This window comes from Empidonax traillii, unplaced genomic scaffold (genome assembly GCF_003031625.1).
Source record: "Empidonax traillii isolate 1590-97213 ecotype Southwest subspecies unplaced genomic scaffold, ASM303162v1 scaffold62:size2133460, whole genome shotgun sequence".
Lineage (NCBI taxonomy): Eukaryota > Metazoa > Chordata > Aves > Passeriformes > Tyrannidae > Empidonax > Empidonax traillii.
The window spans coordinates 197461-218397 of NW_020955255.1; the positions used below are offsets into that span (position 1 = coordinate 197461).

Below are 20937 nucleotides of genomic sequence, written 5' to 3' on the forward strand. Positions count from 1 at the left end.
TGATGATCTGAACAAGTAGTTATGCTCAGGATTAGTCTTATGTATTAACAAGTTTTTTAATATAAGCACATAATGTTGTTGGGTTGCTTTTTTTAAAGGCATCTAATTTTCAAGTATATGATGGACTCTATATAACTACAAAGTGTCTCCAAAACTGCTTCCGTAAAAATGTCTGGCAAACCACAGAGCAAAATATTAAGAACCATTTTCTTGCAAAATCACAGTTGCAGAATCACAGTAACATGGGGGTGTTTAAAAAAAGACTGGACACGGCACTTAGAGCCATGGTCCAGCTGACATGGTGATCTCTGAGGTCTTTTCCAACCTAACTGATTCTGTGATTCCATGTTGAGGCCTTTACCACTCCGGCTAACAGTGGCGATCCCTTTCCCCGTCCGAGCTGCGGCTGTTGGCCGTGTCGGGGCCGATCCCCGGCGCCTCCGTGCCAGGTGCGGACGGGCCGGCGCGCACCTGCGGGAGCGGCTCTGCCCGTGCACGCCCGTGTCGTACAGGTGTGAGTGGGTGTAGAGAGGGACCCAGGTGCCCCTCACCCCGTAGGAGGGGGTTCCCTTACTAATCAGGGCCGCAGGGCCGTGCCGTGGGAGCCGTCCTGGGGAGCTCCCAGCTTGTTCTCCCCCGCCCCGCTCCTCCCCGCCGGGCCGGGGTCCGGCTGCCGCTCCGCGGGCGGGGCGAGGCGGAGCCGCCCCCCGTCCCCGCCGCGCTCCGCCCGCCGCCCGCACGAGCCGCGGCCGCGCTGGAGCCGGTGCTGGTGCCGGAGCGGCGGCCGGGCTGTGCCTGCCCTGGCCTCACTCCCCACCGGGCCGACCGCGCTCCCGGCCGCCGCTGAGCCGCCCCCGCCCGCGGTGGATGCCGGCGGGGAGCGGGCGGAGCGCGCCGCCGGGGAGCGGGGCTGCCGCGGCCGCCGGAGCCCACGTACATGCGAGTGCCCTCTCCGCTCACCAGCATGCTTTACTTCCAGATGGTGATCATGGCAGGGACCGTGATGCTGGCTTATTACTTCGAGTACACGGACACCTTCACCGTCAACGTGCAAGGCTTCTTCTGCTACGAGGGCGCGTACCGAAAGCCCTACCCGGGCCCGGAGGACCGCAGCGCCGTGCCGCCGGTGCTGCTCTACTCGCTGACCGCAGGCGTGCCCGTGCTGGTGGTAAGCAGGGGCCGCCCGCGCCCCGACTCTGGCGACTTGTTGGGCTGGACCGGGCCGGGGCGGGCCGCGGGTCCGGCCGGAGCGGCACCGCCGGCGGGGTGGGCCCAGCGGGCGGGGACCCTTCGCGCTCCCGGGGCTGCGGTCCCGGCGGGCAGCGCCCGGCCCCAGCCCCTGCCCCTGCCCCACCGCTGCCCACCCGCGCCTGTGAAGTTTATTTTTAGCTCCGGTTTATGTAACTGCCAGTGCCTCTGTTGCCAGCCCCGTGCGACTCCTTTTGGTAAAAATAATCTATTATTTTTCATAAACGCATGTCGGCTGCAGGTATGTGGGCAACCTGAGGGAAACTCGCTTGACGGCAACCACTTACTGATGTGTCATCCGGTACTAATTAGAAAACCTCTCTGTCAGTTCTGGTTTTTGAAAGTAACTGATAAGTGCAAGGAACAGGGAGCAGTTCTACTTGATTTAGTTGTCTCTGTATGTCAGAGTTACTGATATGTGTGCATACGAAACCTCTGTGTCTCTAATTGAACATGATCTTCTGTCAATCAGTTCTAAACAGGTGCGTCTAAAAAGATTTTTCTTTGCATTTACTTTTTTTGGAAAACAGCTGAAAGGGAAAATCAGTGGTATGTCTTCCCTTCAAGCTGTTGAAGGTACTCTTTGTGTTGTCAGATAAGGAGGGCATTAGCATCACTTAGTGATCCCAGACCATACTGTGCAGCAAAGAGAAGGGAGTCTTTAACCATTGGGGGTGGATCATATATAGACTCACGAGGTGCATGCATAGTTACACATCAAGTCCTTGTAAGAGTTTATTTTAATGAACTATAAGCCTTAGAATAATAAAAAATTACAATAAAAGAGGCTTTTTAAGATATAATCTGTGAAACTAATAATTACTATTTTCAGGAAAATATAAAAAAACTAGGAGAATAAAAAGCTTCATCAGGGTGATGCTATGGTGATCCCAGCCACAATTTCTGCATTGTATGACCATCAGGTCTCAGATGGTATCCAACATACGATTTTTTAGAGGATCAGCTTTAGTATTTGAGACTTTATTAGTTTTTATTGTTTGGTTGGGGTTTTTTTGTTAGGGATTGAACCTCATCATTTGGCAAAACAGGTTATGTAGTCTTTTGATTTTGCTGTCAAGTACTTTACCATTTTATTTTCCTTTTTATTTGCTCTTTTGTACCCCTACATGCTGTTGAGATTTGGAAGGGGGGGGGGATGAATTTTTTATTGGTTGTTGGTGATGTTTTTCTGTTGTTGGCCTGTGATGTTTGTTTTTAATTGTATTTCTTTTGTTTGGCTCAGAAAGTTATAAAGATTGTGTCGGATTTATGTTGGGCATCAGGTTTTCCTAATATGTGTCAGCAAAATGGATGCTTTCCATTCATTTCCTGGGTGCTAGATGATTAGATGAGAAATCACCATGACATTTTGGGTTGGCAGTCTTGTAATTAGCCTTGCTAAAAAGCTAATAATAGTATTTAATGATACTTAACTGTGCTTCCTCTCCCAGTCAGCAGTCTTTTGAGCAAATGACATGCTTTGGGATGTCAGGGTATGGAAAACCACATTCTGGGTGCCTGTGTTGCACTTAAAAAAAAAAATATTAATATTTAATTATATTAAATAGAGAATTCAGCTCCTGGGAATCTCATGACTTCAACAGCATTAAGTCTAATAATTAATTTTGGTTTTCAGTCTTTGGACAGAATTCTGTTCTGACTTGCTTTGGGCAACCTTCCTGGACTTTAGTGTTTACACAGGATGGCGCTTCCTCGGTTGTACAGAATATGTACATTGCCTTTGCTTGTTCTTTTCGTTGAAAGAAGTGGTGAAGGTAGTATTTCTTCACTGAAGAAACTTGTATGTTTTCTGTTGTAGTTCCTTCCTAAGATTTCAGAGATTAATTAAATTGCCTTCTATTTAATTTGTTTCTTGTCTATGACAGTTTGTACATACATGTTGTGTAATTTTTTTCTGTAAATGAAATATGAAAATGAATCATTTAACAAAGCTATATTTTTGTCTGTGAAGATACAAGTGTAGGCCAGTGAAGAAAATGGATTTCTACAAATGCAATTGTACTTTTTTTTTTCCAAAATTATTGTTGTCCTCAAATATAGCATACTAAATACCATGATTTTTTAGTTTTTTTAAAAAAAAAAAATCCCTTTTCTTGTTTCTGGAGTTTTGAGATAGAGCAACAAAGAGTCTTCACCCTGGTGTTTGCAGCAATCTAGGTTTTTTGAGACGTGGGACTTGTTGAATTGGAGCCACAGAGTGCTTTAAGATAAGCCTGGTTCTCTTAAAGTGATTCATTTAATGGCTTCATTGCATTGAGTTTTAATGAAGGTGCTCAAAAATCAGATGAGGTTTTCCAGTGATGTTCCTCTTTACACATGCTTGTTATTAGAAAACTGGAAAAGTAAAGCACCAATAGCTGGATCTGTCTTCATGAGCATCTCATCACCAGTGGGTCTCCTGGGACTATGAGGCTGTCACATGGCTGCTCATCCAAACTTCAGTGCTGCATCAGAGATGCTGTAGCGGATCTCAGTGTCAAGCCATGAGGTTGATCTGAGTGTCTGGTCACAGGGCAGCAACATGCACGTGCTGAGCTGTGAATATCAAGCTGTCATTTGACCAGGATGTGTTGTGAGCACTGCACTAATCCTGGGAACTTTCAGGTTAGTCTTCAAAGTGTGACTTCCTGCTAGTACATTTGTGCAGCCCTAGTACAGCATTGCTGCCATGCTTTCATTCCCCAGTCCATCTGCTTCCCCATTCCCATCTACCCCCATGCTATCCAAGGACAGATGCAGCTGGCTGTCAAGGCACAGGTGCTCAGGAGTCTGATCTGGGGAAATGTAGTCCCAAGGCAGAAGCAGACTGCCAGCTCTGCTGCAGTGCTTAGAATGTTGGCTTTGTGTGGATTATCTCTAAATGGTGTGTATGCACTGTTTCTTATCTATCAATTCTGAAGTTTATGAGTTCTTCCACTGGAGAATTTTGAGGTCCCAAAAGACTAGTTTTGTATGGTTTGTTTTTAAAAAAAGGCTAAAAGCAACTGCAGTTTAACATACAATATATGGTCCAGTCTGATGTAAGACTTATATTTGTTGAAGGTCTCCAAAGTCGTACTCTTAGGCACAGGTAAAGTAATGCTTTGACTAGATGTTTTGCATAAGGAGCATCAGGCACATGAGTAAAATGTAGATGAGGTGGAAATTCCAATCAGAAGAATGGAAAAGCCCTAAATTTGAGATTCTATGAGGGAAGGATGAGGCTTGGGCAGAGGCAGTGCCCCTATGGGCTTCCCTTCTCTGTTCCTCCTGTTTGTCTTTTTTACTTAGGGTTGATACAGTACTACTGGCTCTGTGCTCCCATCCTTTTATTGTCCATACCACTGATATCCTGAAATCTCTGGTATACTGAGAAATTCTCAGTACAAGGTTTGTTTTTTTCTTTTTCCATTGTTGTTTGGTGGGGTTTTTTTTGTTTGTTTTTTGTGTGTGTGTGTGTGTGGTGTGGTTTTTTATTTTTTTGTGGGTTGGTTGGTTGGTTGTGGTTTTTTGCTTTGTTTTTGAGTTTTTGTTTGGGGGTTTTTGTTTGTTTTTTTTAAATAATTTTTAAGTCAAATGTGAAGGTGACAAGAAATAGACTCTTGATTTGAGTCTATTCAAATATGTAAAAAGCATAAAAATGCTAGTTGAGAGCTCAATGCTATTTAAGCCATTTCCCAAAGTGCCAGTTCTTGCTCAGTGGGCTGGTTGCTTTTTTAAACTTGTTATGACAGATGTAACTTGGGAAATGCACGTCAGTCTAATCCTTTAGCTTCCAGTAGAATTGATTTGTAGAATGGTGAGGCTAGTGTCTCATGTTTTCAGAATCCATAGAGTGATCAGTTCTGCTTTATTTCTTTCTGGTAGATCTTAATAATTTTGATATCTTTAAAATATTAATAACTTGTTGATCCCACATGCTAATATGGCTTACATAAAATGTCAAAGCTGTTGAAGCAAAAGATGGTGTAAAACTCAATATATTGGACCTAAGATATATGCTGACTGTCATATAAAAGCCAGGAGGAGATAATGACACATTTCCGTTAGGATATGTAAACAGTTTTGTTATGCAAATATTATTTGTTTTTATTTCCAAGTAACAAATGGATCATTAGAGTACTTATTCATAAAATATGCACTTCTCTTTGCCTCAGTGAATTCCTATTATATTCATATTTTTCTCTGTAAACCAATTAAGAGTAATTTGTTTTAGGATAATTCTTTTAATGCCATCACTGAAAAAATATCTGCCATTTAGATGTGAAGTATTGTTTTATTTTTTTTTTTTTCAGTAGACTGGAGGAATCTTAAGATTTACATCCCTTCCTTGTTTGGGATGTGCCAAAAATCAGGCATTCTGCCTTCAGCTTAGCTTTAATTAGTAACTTTTTCCTTTCTTTTGAGGAAGAAATTTTGAATCCTTACAAAAAAAGACTGTAAATTGAGAGATGCAATATCACTGGTATTGCATCAAATTTATTGTACCCTGATGCTTAAGAAAAACAAGATCATTCTGTGAAAATTGAAAAAGAGAAGGTGCTTTTTGAAGGATCAGCAAACTTTGTAAGTCTCCTTTCTTCTTCAGTGTCTTTGTTGATCTCTTAATACTTCCAGGTCCACATAGCTCAGGAGTAGTTGAAGAATATAGAGACCTGAAGGAGAGGCACCAGTTGATTCCAGCACATAGATCTAGCTGATGTGATGGGGCATGTTCCCATCTCAGTCTTTCTTTCTGAACCTGCTAGTCCCTCTTTTCCTTCTGACATCGATGATCCCATGTGCTGTGACATGAGGGACTGATCAGATTTTATCAGGCTGAGTTCTCAAAATGCTCTTGACAGAGAAGCTTTTAGTTAACATTTAGTTCACTGAAACTATTCTACTAGTATATAACTTAGTGCTGTACATGAAAATGGGTTCTAGATTGTGATCCTTTTCTGGGACATCAAAATACTGTTACCTGTTTGTTATAACTCAAGGAAAAGGGCAATCTAGAATTAAAGTTCTGAAAAAAGAAATATTTCTGAAAATGTTCTCTGTGAATTTTCTGTGCCAGGAATCTGTAAATTTACCTCATACCTGAGATGTTTCTTTATTCCTCACCTTAGTCAGAAAAAAACCAGTATCTTCACAAATGTTTCTTCAACCTGTTTTAGGCAGATTATTTTTCTTCTTCATGGCTGGTACCAAGTTGCTTTTGCTCTATGGACTCCTTGATAGTTTGGAAAAAAAACAAAGCACTGGGGTCGTTCCAGTTTTGTGAGACTCCTGTCTGGAGTATGACATCCAACTCTTGGCTCCCCAACGTAGGAATAACATGGACCTGCTGGAGTGAATCCAGAGGAGGGTCACAGAGATCAGAGGGCTGGAACACCTCTTCCATGAAAATAGGCTAAGAGAGCTGGGGTTGTTCAGCCTGGAGAAGAGGAGGCCCTGGGGAGACCCTATAGCCCCTTTCAGCACATAAAGAGAACTGAGAAGAGCTGAAGACGGATTTTTTTACAAGGGCATGTGGTGATTGATAGAATAGGGGAAGAATGGCTTTAAACTGAGAAGAGGTAGATTTAGATTAGACATTAGGAAGAAATTCTTCTCTATGAGGGTGGTGAGACAGTGGAACAGCTTGCCCAGAGAAACTGTGGATGCCCCATCCCTGGAATTGTTCAAGGCCAGATTGGATGGAGCTTCAAGCGACCTGGTTGCAAGTGGGAGGAACGAGATGATCTTTAATGGTCCCTTCCAGCGAGGCCATTCTATGGTTCTGTGAATCAAATAGACTTTTCTCCTGATCTTCTACTTGAAGGAGAAGCGGTCTCTGTGCATCCTGAAGGAGACTGAAGTGTTTTGTCATTTCTGCCAGAAACAAATCAAGGAAGCTTGATAAATAATGCAAGGATGAGCTGCCAGCAGCTCTGTGTTACAGGGCAGAAAATAGTAAGTGTATGTAGCAAGGTAGTAAAGTTTTAATTTTTATGTGCAACTTCTAGAGCAAGTTGGAGAAATTGCCCAGCGAGGTGTGCAGTCTGTCCTAGTGTTCTTTTCTGGGAACAGTGAATTTTTTATGCTAGGTAGCTGCAGTATTTGAACACCACCTGGTGCTGTTTTTGATATGATAATGCTAATAAAATAGAAAATTACAATTTTACACCCAGACTCATATGAATTGGGTAGACTAAGCAGCCTCTGAGGTCAAATGGAAATGGTTTTATTTGTGTGAGAAACTCTCTTTAGCTTCTCGATATATAACCTATTTCAGTAATACTGCAATTATTGTCTTTGATTAGCTGAAGATTTTTAGCTTTGTGTGCCTTTTTCTTGTTGACACATTTGTCAGCTGTTAAAACTTGACACGAATAAGGAATTGCCAGAATAATTTGATTACTCTGTGATCAGGTTGTTCTTGTAGGGCCCATTTAGTCTGTCATCATACTTCTGTTTCAACCTGTTTGCACAGCTGCAACTTTTTTCCTTGATAGCTTTCTTCTGTTCTCAGCTGGTTGTGGGGCAGATAGATGAAACTTGCAGCTTTTTTTTTTTTTTTTTTTTTTTTAATTTGCAAATATAGGGGACTTGAGAAAAACACTTTTTTGGAGGGGGGAATTGCCCTTTTCTGGAAGAGGACATGTTTAAAATGAAGGAATAATTTGTATCATGCTCTTCCTTTGTGAGTGGATAATTGCTTTGCAACTTTACTTAGCAATAAGAAAATAAATCACACTGTTAAGGTCTGCAGTAACTTTGTGTACCAGATGTCGGTATTGGCCTGTTGGGACACATAGTAAGACAAATACATGATTTGATAATCTGATGCTGGCTTTATCTCAGCATAAAACCACTAATCCAACAGAGCTGTAACCAGGAGAAACAATTAAAAACTCAGAACCCTTGTGGATTTTCTTGGGTATTTTCTTTATCTGTCCGACTTCATCTCGTGGTGTGATGGGTTAGATGAGCAGCACCTGCAGAAGTTCTGTTTGTACTTCCAACTGAATGTATTTCTGCTGTGCTTAATGTGCATGCGATTTACAAACACTAACAAGATTGGGGCCATATGCTTCATCCTTTGATGGGCTCTCTGGAAGTAAAGTGGCAAGCAGATGTGAACAAGGCAGACAGGATTCTGTTTGCAACAGCTGAATGCCTGTTTGTCCTACAAATGATGCACTTAAGGTTAAGTGAGAAATTTATAATCCAACTAATCCTGTCCGATGAAGGAATTTGTATGCGTTGTTTGTAATCTAAAATAGTAGGCTTGAAGTAATAATCATTTTTTCAACTAAACAGTTCTTGCTCATTGTACATCCTGCAGGATTGAGGAGATGAATGTCCATATGATACATAATAAATGGCAGCCAAAGTAGAATTGTAAGTAGCTTTATCTGGCTTTTTTCCAGCCTTAAAAGCAGTGTGATGTTTAAAAAGCTTTATAGGCTCTTGCCGGATCTCATAGAAGTGTGTGACAGCCCAGCTTTCATCATGACTGGTTTTTATTTAGTGGAGTTGTGGTAACCTCATAGGTTGCAAATAAAAAGTGGATATGCCATATCTCTGGCACACGTGACATGCTGTTTTAATGAGAATTATATGTTGAAAACATAGTCCTTTGTATTCACACATAGTACAGTGGACAAGGTGTTCAAAGAACGACTAGGAAAGCAAAAGTTCTCGCACTTACTACCTTTGATGGGCAACCTGGCTTTACTAAGATAACTTCTATTTACTTGTGGGTCAGAATATATTCACTTTCCATGTAAAGCACTAAGAAATAAGCAATAGAAAAATTATTGTATATATTAAGAGTTTTTAACATGCACTATTAATGTAGCAAATTGCTCAGCTTCAAAATTGATTCCTAATTCTGGCTGCCATTTCCTGGAGTATGATGCACCATAAAAAACCCTTCTGGTTATACTGGATGAAAACTCAGTAGATTGTAGATTCCACTTCTGCTTATCATTCTGGAGAACATAGTTACCTGTAATTTTGTGTGTATTGTATAATTGTATTATAGTTATCCACTGTCTAAATTATGCTTTGTATATTAAATGAAAATTTAATTAAATCTATATACTTGTTGATGTACAGCTCATTCTAAATGCAATATAGCTGTGTTTTTTCTTTACAAATAGTATTCTTCCTTTTCTGCTGATATTACTTCTTGCCTCTCAGCCATGTAGGGTTTAAGAGAATGTATGAAGAAATTCACCGTTTTTAGTTTTCTAAATAATAATTAAGAGAAAAGGCAGCTATGAAGAGCATTTCAGCCTAATAGTATCCTGCTATTCTGATTTTATTTTTTCTTTCTCTATGTAGCATTTTGAAATACCTGTTGTTTTAGGTTGGTAGGATCATACTGTCTCTAAAAAGGATCAGAGTCATAAATTTTATTTTTTTATCAGTCAAATTCTGAACACTATTATGAGGATATCTTTGGTCAATATATAGTTTACCTCTTTATAAGTCAAGTATTAAATATTAGGATTAGTAAGTGGAACTCAGCTTCTCTGTATAGTTGTTTTGGGTAGTAATAAGGATTTCTGTGACCTGTCTGTAGCAATTTAGGGCTCAGACATGACTGAATTAATTCTGCTTAAAGATTTCTTAGTCACGGGTCAGCTGAGCTGCAGTAACCAATGACATGCAACTTTTGCAGCCTGTGGGGAGCTTGAGGTGAAGTATTTGAGCTTGACCTGATTTAATTAAGAGTTAGACAAATCTATGTTACTTTTTTGTATTTTGCACAGTGGATGCACAGCCTGTCCATGACGAGGCTCTGCTGACAAGTGGGGACCTCGTATGGGCAAACAGCTCCTGGCTGATGTGTGACCTCCCCAGGTGCAAGTCAGCATAAGTTCATCTCTATGCAGAGCGATGTGTGGATGTGCCTGAGCTTCAGCACATATGTAATAGTACTTCGATCATACTTACATAGATTAAGCTTGATGTCCAGAGCCTTTTCATTGTTAAGTTTCTGCCTCTCCTGTTCCTATGAGGAGTGTCCTTGGACCTCTTGGGGTGTATCAGGGCTTTGCCATCAGGCCAGGCTTGAGGCTGCTGCCATCGTGCATTTGGACTGCACAGACACGAGTCTGAGCATGCAAGAGGCCCGAGGGAGGAAAGGGGAGCTTATGCTGCTTTATCCTGTGGTCCACAAGCACATTCAGTGTGATGGTGTAAGGACAGTCCGGCTGTTGGGATGGGCCCCTTTGCCAAGTGCTCACGCTTGACTGAAGTCAGCGCTTCAGTCAGTCGTGGGGACTCTTTCCAGAGCATTTACCAAAGGCAGATGAGGTTTATAGGCAGACTGACCTTGGGGCATGTGAGTGTTTTGGGGACATCTGCAGCTGGCAGAATGAATGTACAGAGCTGGGTTGTGAGCTCTATCAGGCTTTGCCTTGATAAGGGCATCTGACCACTCAAGCAGGAGGGACATCTAGCCTTTACTGCCTAGCTGTTGAGTGGTAGTTGTGAAACTAGGCTTCTCTGCAAAGCATTCGAGGATTTTTGCAGGAAAAGAATTATACAGGAGCTAGATACATACTCATTGTTAATAAATTAGCTTCGTATTGATGGAGTTTAATCACATGCTTCAGTGCTACTTGAAATGGCAAGGCTTTCCTGGAGTGGAATACTGTATATGTAAATGAGCTTGGTGCTACTAGAATCTTTTTATGGAACCACATTTATTTTCATAGTTAATATTGCAGTTTTACTCACTATTTCTTTTGCTTATGAGTTGATTGTGATTGTTGTGATCAGAAGTAGAAGGCAATTGTAAAGCAGAGAGTATTTCTTTAAAAAACTTAATGTATTTACATATGCAAGTTTGTGCACAACGTGCTGCCAGAAAATCAGTCATTTTTACCTGGTTGACTTGTATCCATAGTTTAGTTTATGTGTACCTTTAACTTTGAATGCCAATGGCAAAAAAAGTAACACCTGAAAGAATTAGTTCATTACATCAGAATGCTTAAACTATTATCATATTCCCAAATGTGTGCAAGCACCTTTCAAGGCAGCATACTGTGAATTTCTTGTAATTTAAGTTGCTCGAGTAATGAGAGATTGCATCCAAAATTGATTAAAAATACCTGCTCATATATTTACATAACAAATATGTATTTTATCTATTTATTGTCCTCACAGAGAAGACCAAAAGCCAGCTCTTATAAAGTCTGCCTTGAAGACTGTTAAAGCTTGACAAGATCGAAAATTTTTAAATAGACATTCATCCTTAAAATACTTCTCTCACCTCTTGAACTTTTTTCCAAGATATTTGATAAAGCAGCAACATGTTTACTAATATTTTTATAGATCTATGCAAATGAGATGATCCTTGTTAAGGTAAAGCATTTTGCACTACTTTATGAGTGGAAGGAGATACAGTCATACTGAAGAAGAGTGGCTGGGCTTACTTTGGCCAATAGACTTTGCAATTAGTTTTCAGAATACCATTGCATGCCTTAAAGAGCTGTTTTTATGCTCTGCTGTCTTCACAGCAAAGTACACAATCTCCTCTCTGTCTTGCAGGCATTTCCTGTACTAGGAAATTTTTACTAAAATTTCCCACTCTTGCTACTCCTGTTTCAGCTCATTGGCTGCTGTGCTAATGAGGGCACTTGGGACTTCCTCTTAATTCAAGCACTGCATTGTGTAAACTCCTAAACAGGGTCAGACAACATAGTGTTGCCAGCTGCACATCTGCAGCCATCTGGATTTGTAGCAGGAGCAGTAAAATAGACATTGTGTAGCAGAGTTGAAAGAGTGACAAAAGTGGTGCAAATCATATTTGCAGAAAACCATAAAGAAAACGCCCCATATTTGGTCTGCAGGACATACAGTATCATTATTGAAAAGGTCTTTCTACATGTATATGTATCAAATAAAGACAAATGGGATATACTACTGCTATGCAATGTTGTGTGAAAAAGCTTACTGGCTAACTTCACTCCCATTGCATTGGTAAGAGCAGTGGTAAGTAATTATTAAAGCCTCTGGTACTCATAAACAGGCCTCTGCCCCCCCCCCCTTTGATGACTTCACTAAGATTCTGTTTCTAATAAACATCACTTCAGGATCTTAATTTATTGTAATAACATTCTTAAGAAGAAATAATTGCACACTGAAATTGCAGCTTAAAGGTCTGAGGAAGAAGGTGCAGGGGAATGGTGACACACTGTTTCAAATCTCAGCTTACCAGTTGTTTGAGCTGAGTCTAGAAGAGGGACTTCTTACCTCTTTTTCTCTTTTGGATCCTTTCTCACTGACCAGCATCTCTAACGACTGTTATGGGAATAACACTGTGGGTCTGCCACAGTGAAACTGTGAAACTGTCAGTGAAACCTCGGAAGTTAATTTTTGTGGAGTAGTTCTCTTTGGCTGTGTTACTCTGGTGTCAGTATCAGTTGCAGTCAGTACTTTCCTTTGAAAGATTTGGTCACTTGTTTCCTGGCTTTCAGAGGCATTAGGAGAGTGGATTAATACTGTCAGGGTTTGTTACTGAGTCGTTTTACTGCTGGTTTTATGCTGTATGCACATATTGCGTACAAGTAACCCTAATGAGAGAGAGCTCAGAGTAAGTAATAGTTTTGGATCCAATGCTTCTGTGCATTGGCTTTTAAAATATTTTAAACTCATTTTTAATGACAGCTGGATCCTTTGCAATAATGCTTACAGCGTGAAGACGTAAAGTAGTATATAAGAATAATGACTTTAGGGTAATACATTGAGTGGACATTACATTTTTGGACTTTTTTCTGATTTATCTGACCTGTTAAACCTCCTTCCCAAATATTTCATACTACTCTCCTGTAAAATTGGCTTGTCTTCCTAGTTTTGTTTTATTGTTTTCTTGGGATAGCATTCATGGCTAAGATCCCTTTCTTGACTTTGGATTAAGTATTGCTCTTAATCTAGAGTCCCATAGGTTCTCACAACCAATCCAGCTCCTGTTGAAATTCATGGGGTTATTACCTTTGATTTCAATTGGAAGAAGTTAATGACCTTAATTCATTTGGTGTGTTGGCAATTATACTGCAGCCTAAGATAACTGTAAAGAAAGAGATGCTTATACAGAGGCCATTATAGTAGGAGCGGAGCTAGGTATGTGATTTCAAAGAAAGCTATTTTATTGTGAAAATAATTTTTAATGAAAAGTGTAGAGTTATTTTACTGAGCTGTCTTCTTAAATTTATCATTAGGAATCAAATAGTAATTGATAATAACAAGCATAAGTAAAAAACCAATTCCGTGTATGCTTTGCAGATACACATATTTTGCCACAAAAATCCAGACAACAATTTTTGTGGAATCTTACATGTATTCATCTTCTGTAGAGCCTGTTTTTTCTCATAGCTTTACTAAAACACAGGGTTCTTATACTGTTATAGTGTTTGGTCCTTCAGTTTCAATTTTTTTGATGACAATGGCAATTCAGTGAAAGTAGCTTTCCTTGAACTGATCTCAGGAATAATGTATCTGCAAAATGTGACTGGCCTTGAGTAGAAGTGAGATAGAAGTAAGACAGTGTGAAAAGAAGGAAAATCAGATATTCTTCTTCCTCTGAGCCTCTGAGAACAGTTGGCTACAGTCATATACTGACTGTAAAACCACTACTTTGTGACTAGAATCTTTAAGAGATGCCTTTTATGTGATCAGTTTTTATTCAAACAGGGATGAAAGACCGTTTATGTTGAATTTTGCAATTGAATGTTCATCCTGGGTAGAAAAGTGCAGTTGCGTAGATCACCTAAGGTTTAAAATACAGCATAACATCACTGTTGGAAATGGTCATTGGAATGGGTGGCGTAAGCATTGGTATAGTGTTTGTCAAGGATTAACGTTTTCCATGTGCACAGATGGATTAAGAAACCAATCTCCCTCAACAGAGAGAACAAAGTACTCTCCGGCATTTTCTTGGGCAGTCAAGAAACAAAGGGGTTTACTAAGACCAGGTCATAAGAAACCAACCGCAGCCTTTGTCTGATGTGTCACTTGAAGTCCAATAGAAGACTTCCTTGATACAGCTGAGTACAGAACTGAACATGTATGAAATTCATCTTCTAATAGGGAAGATAAATCATAGGGCTTTGAGTATTTTGTTGTTCCTTCACAATTATCATAGTATTTTAAAAGTTGAAGTTAAACACTTGAAATAAAAGAGAAATTTTTTTGTAAAATTCTTTTTCAAACTCCCTAATGAAATAATTATATTTAACAACAACCTTTTTCAAGTATCAGTCAGAGATCGGGAGACTGAAATTAGTTGATCTCTGATCATGTTACAACTTCTTAACAAGGTGTGTTTGTGAAGTGTGGAGCTTGGAAACTCTGGATAATGTCATCCTTGTTTTTTGTAAAAAGAAAATGAGAACAAGTTAACTGTATGAATTTCCTGCTGTAAGAACCTTATCTGGAGTATTGGAGCCTAAAGTAACTTTACAGTTTGAAATGTGAGTTGATTCTTTTTAGAACAGTTTTGAATTAATTTTTCTCTCTTCCCCTCACTATTTACTAGGGGGTTTTTTACATGTAGAGATTTTCTCTAGATTAACTTTTTTTTTTTTTTTCCCCTAGCTGTTGGATGTTATGTTTTAAAATTAGAAAAGCTCAGTGCATATGCAAGAGTTCTCATGAATGCCTGTTATCTACTACCTCTTGCAATGTGTTCACCAAGAATAGTTCTCTCAGTATTGTGAAACTGTGCCAGTAGTTTAGATAGTTCAAGAGCCAGTTGCCAGGCACTTACTTGACCCCCAGGCTGCCACACTGGCATTACTGAGCTTGTTTTCCCAGTGTCCTGGCCACTCTTAATTGCTGGGAGAACTGCAGAGCAGAGCAGCTGGATGTTCTTCATCTCACAGTGATACTAAAGGTTTAGGAGACTTGAACCAGAGCTGTAATGCCAAGCACAGTGGATACAGAGGGCTGAATGCAGTTAGAACCAGAGTGAATTTGTCATCGAGGCAGAGCCTGGCAGGGCTGGTGCACCCTGTGGGGCTGCTGCTCATCCCTCTGCTTCTGTCAGGGAGCATCAGGTGCTGCGACAGGGTCTGCTCTCATGTGCCAAAACTTGTGCTCTGGGCCTTCTCTTAGTTACACTCAGAAGAGAGGACTCCTGGTAATTCTTCCTCGAAGTGACCCTTGTATGTAACCAGACTTTGCTCTGGCATTTTGTGGTTCCAGCCCTGGTGCTGCTCTGCAGAGGCCTTTGCCTGTTGGACACCACAGACATGCTCCAGAGGAGCTGCCATTTGCACACATGATCAATTGCTCAGTTAAAAAAAAAGAGAAAGGGGAGCAAAGAAAGCTCTTAGAGACTCTATGCGTAAAACCATTTCATTTTCTTCTCTCATATGGTAAAGTAATGATGAAGATAATTCAGCAAATGAAGAAGTTGTCCATGTCTCTTTGATTACGTGCTCATGGGGTTCACTTCTGGCTTCCTACTTATAAATGCTTGGGTATTATGTGCCTCTTGCTTTCAAAAAGCGACAAAGTCTTCAGGAAGTGAGCAACCTTTACCACTGTTACATACTGACTATCTCTACAATGTATTAAAAATCCTTCCTCTCTGAAGTAACATTATTGTTTAGTAGCATATGGAATCACAGAATATACTGAGTTGGAAGGGACCCACAAGGACCATTGAGTCCAGCCCTTAGCCCAGCACACGACCTTCCCGAAGAGTCCCACCGTGTGCCTGAGAGCGTTGTCCAATTGCTTCTTGAACTTTGTCAGGTTTGGTGCTGTGACCACTTCCCTGGGGAGCCTGTTCAGTGCCCAGCCACCCTCTGGATCAAGAACCTCTTCTTAATATCCAACCTAAACCTTTCCTGACACAACTTCAGGCCATTCCCTTGGGTCCTGTCACTGGTCACCACATACTATACACTAGACCATATATAGCCTACAGATGTTATTTCAGTATTAGATATGTAATCTTTTGCTCCTGGTTTTCCTTTTTTTGTAAGTGGCCATGACCAAATATATACCAGGAACTCTATTTAAGTTTTGACTTTTTTCTCAAAAAAAAAAAACCAACCAAAAACTATTTATTTTTAAAACAAAATTTACTGGATCAAAAAGGCCAAGTATTTTTTTCAATATCTTTCTCTAGAAAAAGCAATTTTCTATTCAGATCTTTTCTCTAGAGCTTCAGAAGTTGCAATGCAATGTGGTCCTATATGCCCATGCTGAATGCAAGAGGGGATATTTTGTATTTAATCAATAGCAGACAGATTTATCTAGGATTCGTTTTTTCATTTTCTGCAAAACTACTGGTCATTTTTCACTATAGAAAATGTACTTCTGTGAAAATCAACCAGGGCATTGGCTGTCAGTTTAAGCAAGCAAGAAGCAAAGAACAAGAAAAACACAAAGAAAATGGCCTCAAGGGAAAGCTCTGCATAATGAACTTGAAATTGCTACTGCTGGAAATGCAGTTGCTGCTTTTCCTGCCAGGGCTGTCACCTCACTCAACATTTTTAGTTTAAAGCAGAGAGTAGAGCAGCATCACTGAAGCCAAGATTTATACTGCTAGATTTTCCAAACTCTGAGATCACTGTGCTCTTTGGTACGTTAATGGCATTTTTAAAGAGGAAATTGGCCAGAAATACTCTGTGGTCTCCAAAGTTAAGAGGACAAGGTAAAGAGCAGGAATAACAAAGCATATGGAAGCCATGTTTTTAGGAGAGGTCTACACCACACTTACGAGTGGTAACTCGTAAGTGAAATGAATGGGGAGGCAGCGCAACTTAATTGATAACAGTTTCCCCAGAGATACGTAAATCATCCCCAAGACTTTTAACTCCAGTTCCTAACTTCCCTTCTTTCTGATAAGTACAAGGAAGCTCATTCTAAAGAGAAAAGCAGAACTGTGGACAGCCCAAGATGTTCATTCCTCAAAGGGACAATCCCTTACTGTGTTATTTCTTGAAGATGGTCTCACAGAAGCCTTGAGTAGGGTTCAAGTCATGTCTGAATGAGAGAAATACAATGAATGAAAAGAAGTCAGAAGTGAAATGACAATGCACAGTATTGTAAACTGTTCTTCCTAACTTGACAAGTTTAGCACATGGATGAATATTTAGTGGTCTTTTTTAATGCAGTAACTGCTTTTCAGTGTTACTCATCTATCTGAGTGGTTGCTGTAGCTACAGCATAACCCTGAGAATTGGCAGAGAGGGAATCGTGTATTCCACAGTGTTCTCTAGCCTGTGTGAAATATTTCATGAACACTTGTATATCCTAAAATAGGTGTTAGCTAGAGTAGTCTGTGACTGCATACATGGAAATTTATTTTCTAATCCCAAATAGAGATTATCAGTCTTAAATTTCAGGATTTATCTTGTTTAAATGCACTAATGCACCCTCAGATATCTTGTCATTCAAATGAATGTTTAATTCTCAGTTGAGTCCTGGGGTTTTATAGGCAGTTATGTGATATAGGTGAAAAGGTAGGCCATAAAAATAAACCTCATTAGTATTTCAGAAGTGCAGATTTAAGGTAATTTGTTTATATAGGTGCTGGGTGTTGTAAACCATAGGTGACAGTAGGGGAAGTTTGTTTATGGAGTCAGTTTACTGGAAAATCAACAGTGTCAGAGCTGCTCTAGCTCTAATATTTGGAATGAGTCAGACTTGACATTTTAAGTTGAAAAACAGCTCAGAATTTAGAACTAAGTTAAGAATATACTGGATGGATCATTTTGGAAAGGCCAAATTAGATTTCTAAATTGACATGCGGTGCTAAAACTAGGAACAGCTTGCCTGGATTGAGAAAAATGACTAATAGAGAAAAAAACCCTGGACTTACTTGGGAGGAAGGAATCAGTGTAGGGAATGTGTGCTAAAGGCTATAGGAATCCTGTATAGAAAACAAGGAAAGGTGGTTGTTAATAAATACATTACTAGTTTAAAGCCACAATGAAAATCAGTCAGCTAATAAATTAATCAGGGATTAAGAGGTAAAACTTCTCCTATAACTTAAATTTTACTGTGTTAATTTTTTTTTCATGCTTCCATAAGAATAAAGGATCATTATTGTCTTCCTTCTTCTTGTAGCAGTTATATACACTGTGTTTTTATCTAAGGACTTCATATTGTTTGTCTTCAGCTGAAAATTGTTCTTTTCCTTATACTTTACATGCTGTAGTTGTATGTCAAAAGGTTTTCTCACCCTTAGGGAACGATGGCCTCCTCTGCTTTTAACAGATGTTAAAATATCTGTGATCTAAGAATTTTAATATATACCTTCTGGAAATTTGTACAGTGATCTAAAGTAGTATGACGCTGTTAGAATAAGGTAAAAGATACTTCTAATATCCTTTTATTTTCATTGCAAATTATATTTCTATACCTGAACTTGTGTAGTTTTGTCCAGAGATTTGTGTTGTCAGAACATTCAGATTCATTGCAATCTTTCACTGTCAGTTTAGGAATTCCAAAAACTTTTTGCCCCAAGACTTAGAGAAAAAGTACACAAATAATTCTGTTAAATTAAATGTCATTTGTTGACTGGTTACAACTTGCATATGTGGTGGAAGCGGTAATGGTGGGTCCTGTGCCAGTGGGAATACAGAAATTGTCCCTTCAAGGAATATTCCAGGCATGCAAATTATTGTAAAGGGCAAGGGGGAGATCGCCCTCCTTTTCCTCTACCCTGTAGGGCTGATTATTGCCAGTGATGCTGGAGAGAAGAAGGAGAAAGAATTATACCGGGAAACAGAATCTCTCCTGGGATTTGCTGAGATTGAAAAAGATTTTCTTTCCATTTCTGAAACATCAATAGGCTGATTATTGAGATGAGCAGTGCTTGTGCTGAAGGATGGAGGAAGGAGAACAGCTTTAGCTGAGCTGCCAGTACAGAAAAATAAAGAACCTGTATTTATTGCCAAATTCTAGAAGGATTCTATCAAAGTGAAGCCACAGAAGCATAGAGATGAATGCCTTGTGTGCTCAGTGGCATATCCTACTCTGATTACTTCTGACAGTAGAGCACTAGGCCTGCTATAGCAAAAAATTTTGTCTTTAGCCGGGTTCTGCATCCTTCTGACCCTTGCACATACATGCCCACTCTGGGAGTATTTTCATTCCGCCAAGAACGAACACTGTTCCCTGCTATTCTCAGAACAGAGGGTTTTCTTCCCGGGTCACCATCAAAGATGGGAAATGTAACAAGGAAAAATTGTTGGCAGCAGCAAGGATCTAGATGCAGCTGATGAAGACAGGTTACTGGAAACGAGGGTCTCCTTTCCTCTAAGGGAGTGAGCAGTTCTCCCTTTTGTTAACCCCAGCTTCCCTACCATGCAAGAAGACCTTTATTCTTAGATCAGCAGAGTCAGTCTGTGCTCAGAACTGGAGAGTTGAGCTTGCTGGCACTCTTTCTCAGGGTGTTCTTGCAAAAGGTTGAGCGCTGCATATCACAGATGCTTCCCTTGCGCTGAATTCTGCTTTTTCCTGGAGTTTCAAAATCTGTGAAACTTTTACTGAAATTTATTGAGTTTGGCAAAAAGAATCAGTTAAATGCAGAATCTGACTGTGTTCAGATTGCCTAGTCCTTGATAAGAGACCTTGATAAGAAAGGCAATACTGTGACTCACAGAAAATAATACTGTTTCAGTTCTCACCTTTATGAATCATATTAAAACTGAATTTTTTTTATTTGTATGTTTTTTTCAAGAGAGCTGTAGGGATCATTGGGTTGAATTCTACTTGTCGTAATTTGGATGGCCTTGAATTCAAGGTTGAGTTACTTTTCATGTATACTGATCATTTGCTAATTATAGATGAAGGAATTCTACTTCAGTAGGCTAAAAATTTGCTTGCATCAAAATAGAGAGAGGATACTTGTGCAGGTATTGAAATTTCTGTTTGATCTAAAAATTCCACTGGGATCTGAAGCCAGTCCAAAGTAATAGATAATGACTGTTTTGGTGACAAGCTGAATTTTGCTTTTTACACACTTGCCACCACAGTTATTTTTGTCACTTATGCCGCATTATTTGTAAGAAGCACTTTTCTCCTATGTGTCAAAATTCAGCCCCAGGGTTATCTGTGTAGATCTACACACAGCTGAGTAAGGTCATTAATTGCGTTCTTTGTGACAACAAAATGTACTTGTGAGTCAGTGCCCATAGTTGGGTTTTTTTTGGTCACCAGTGCTGTGTGTAGAACTGTTCAGACCTATTGTGATGTATTAAAAGGCTTGTATTTTCCTCTTAGGTCAAAAGTTTTGGAAAACCTAGGCAGTGAATCAGATTTAATGGCATTATTTCTTGTATTTGTGTAGTATTCAACTTCAGTTTGCTGATTTTCATTCCTGTTTATCAAAGTGTGATTTACCTATCAGTGAGGTACAGCTTTTACAGCTTTTCATATAGAAGAGTGGAAGAGCTTTGCCTGTAATTCCCACAGTGAATCAGAGTTGGAACACAGTGGGCAGTATTTGACCCTTCTGCTTTACTTTTTGGTTGTACCTGTGCTACCTACCATAACACTTCAATATTGTAGGTTTAGATAAGTACCTGCTTAAGGGTTGGCTTTGGCTATTAAGTCTCAATACCAGAACTGTTTGAATAAATTAAAGGCCATGCTTTGCTGTACACGTAAATACACAACCTACAGGGGTATTTTAAGTTGAAAATGCATTTTTTCTCATTTTTTGTTTATTTTTTACCAACCATA

At 39.9% G+C, this 20937-nt stretch overlaps 1 protein-coding gene across 4 annotated transcripts in view; it reads left to right on the forward strand.

Annotated features, from left to right (window-relative positions):
• The window catches only part of PLPPR5 (phospholipid phosphatase related 5), a 151958-nt gene that overhangs the window by 68433 nt on the left and 62588 nt on the right, over positions 1-20937 (forward strand). For 2 of the 4 annotated variants that reach the window (XR_003570776.1, XM_027879923.1), the window contains exon 4: positions 980-1168. Coding sequence is in view for 3 of the 4 variants with exons in the window: in XM_027879923.1 (XP_027735724.1) it covers positions 980-1168 (189 nt within the window). In the remaining variant the exon portion in view is untranslated. Of the gene's footprint in view, positions 1-889; positions 1169-20937 lie in introns of those variants that run through there. The other 2 variants (XM_027879922.1, XM_027879924.1) reach the window with 2 other exon arrangements.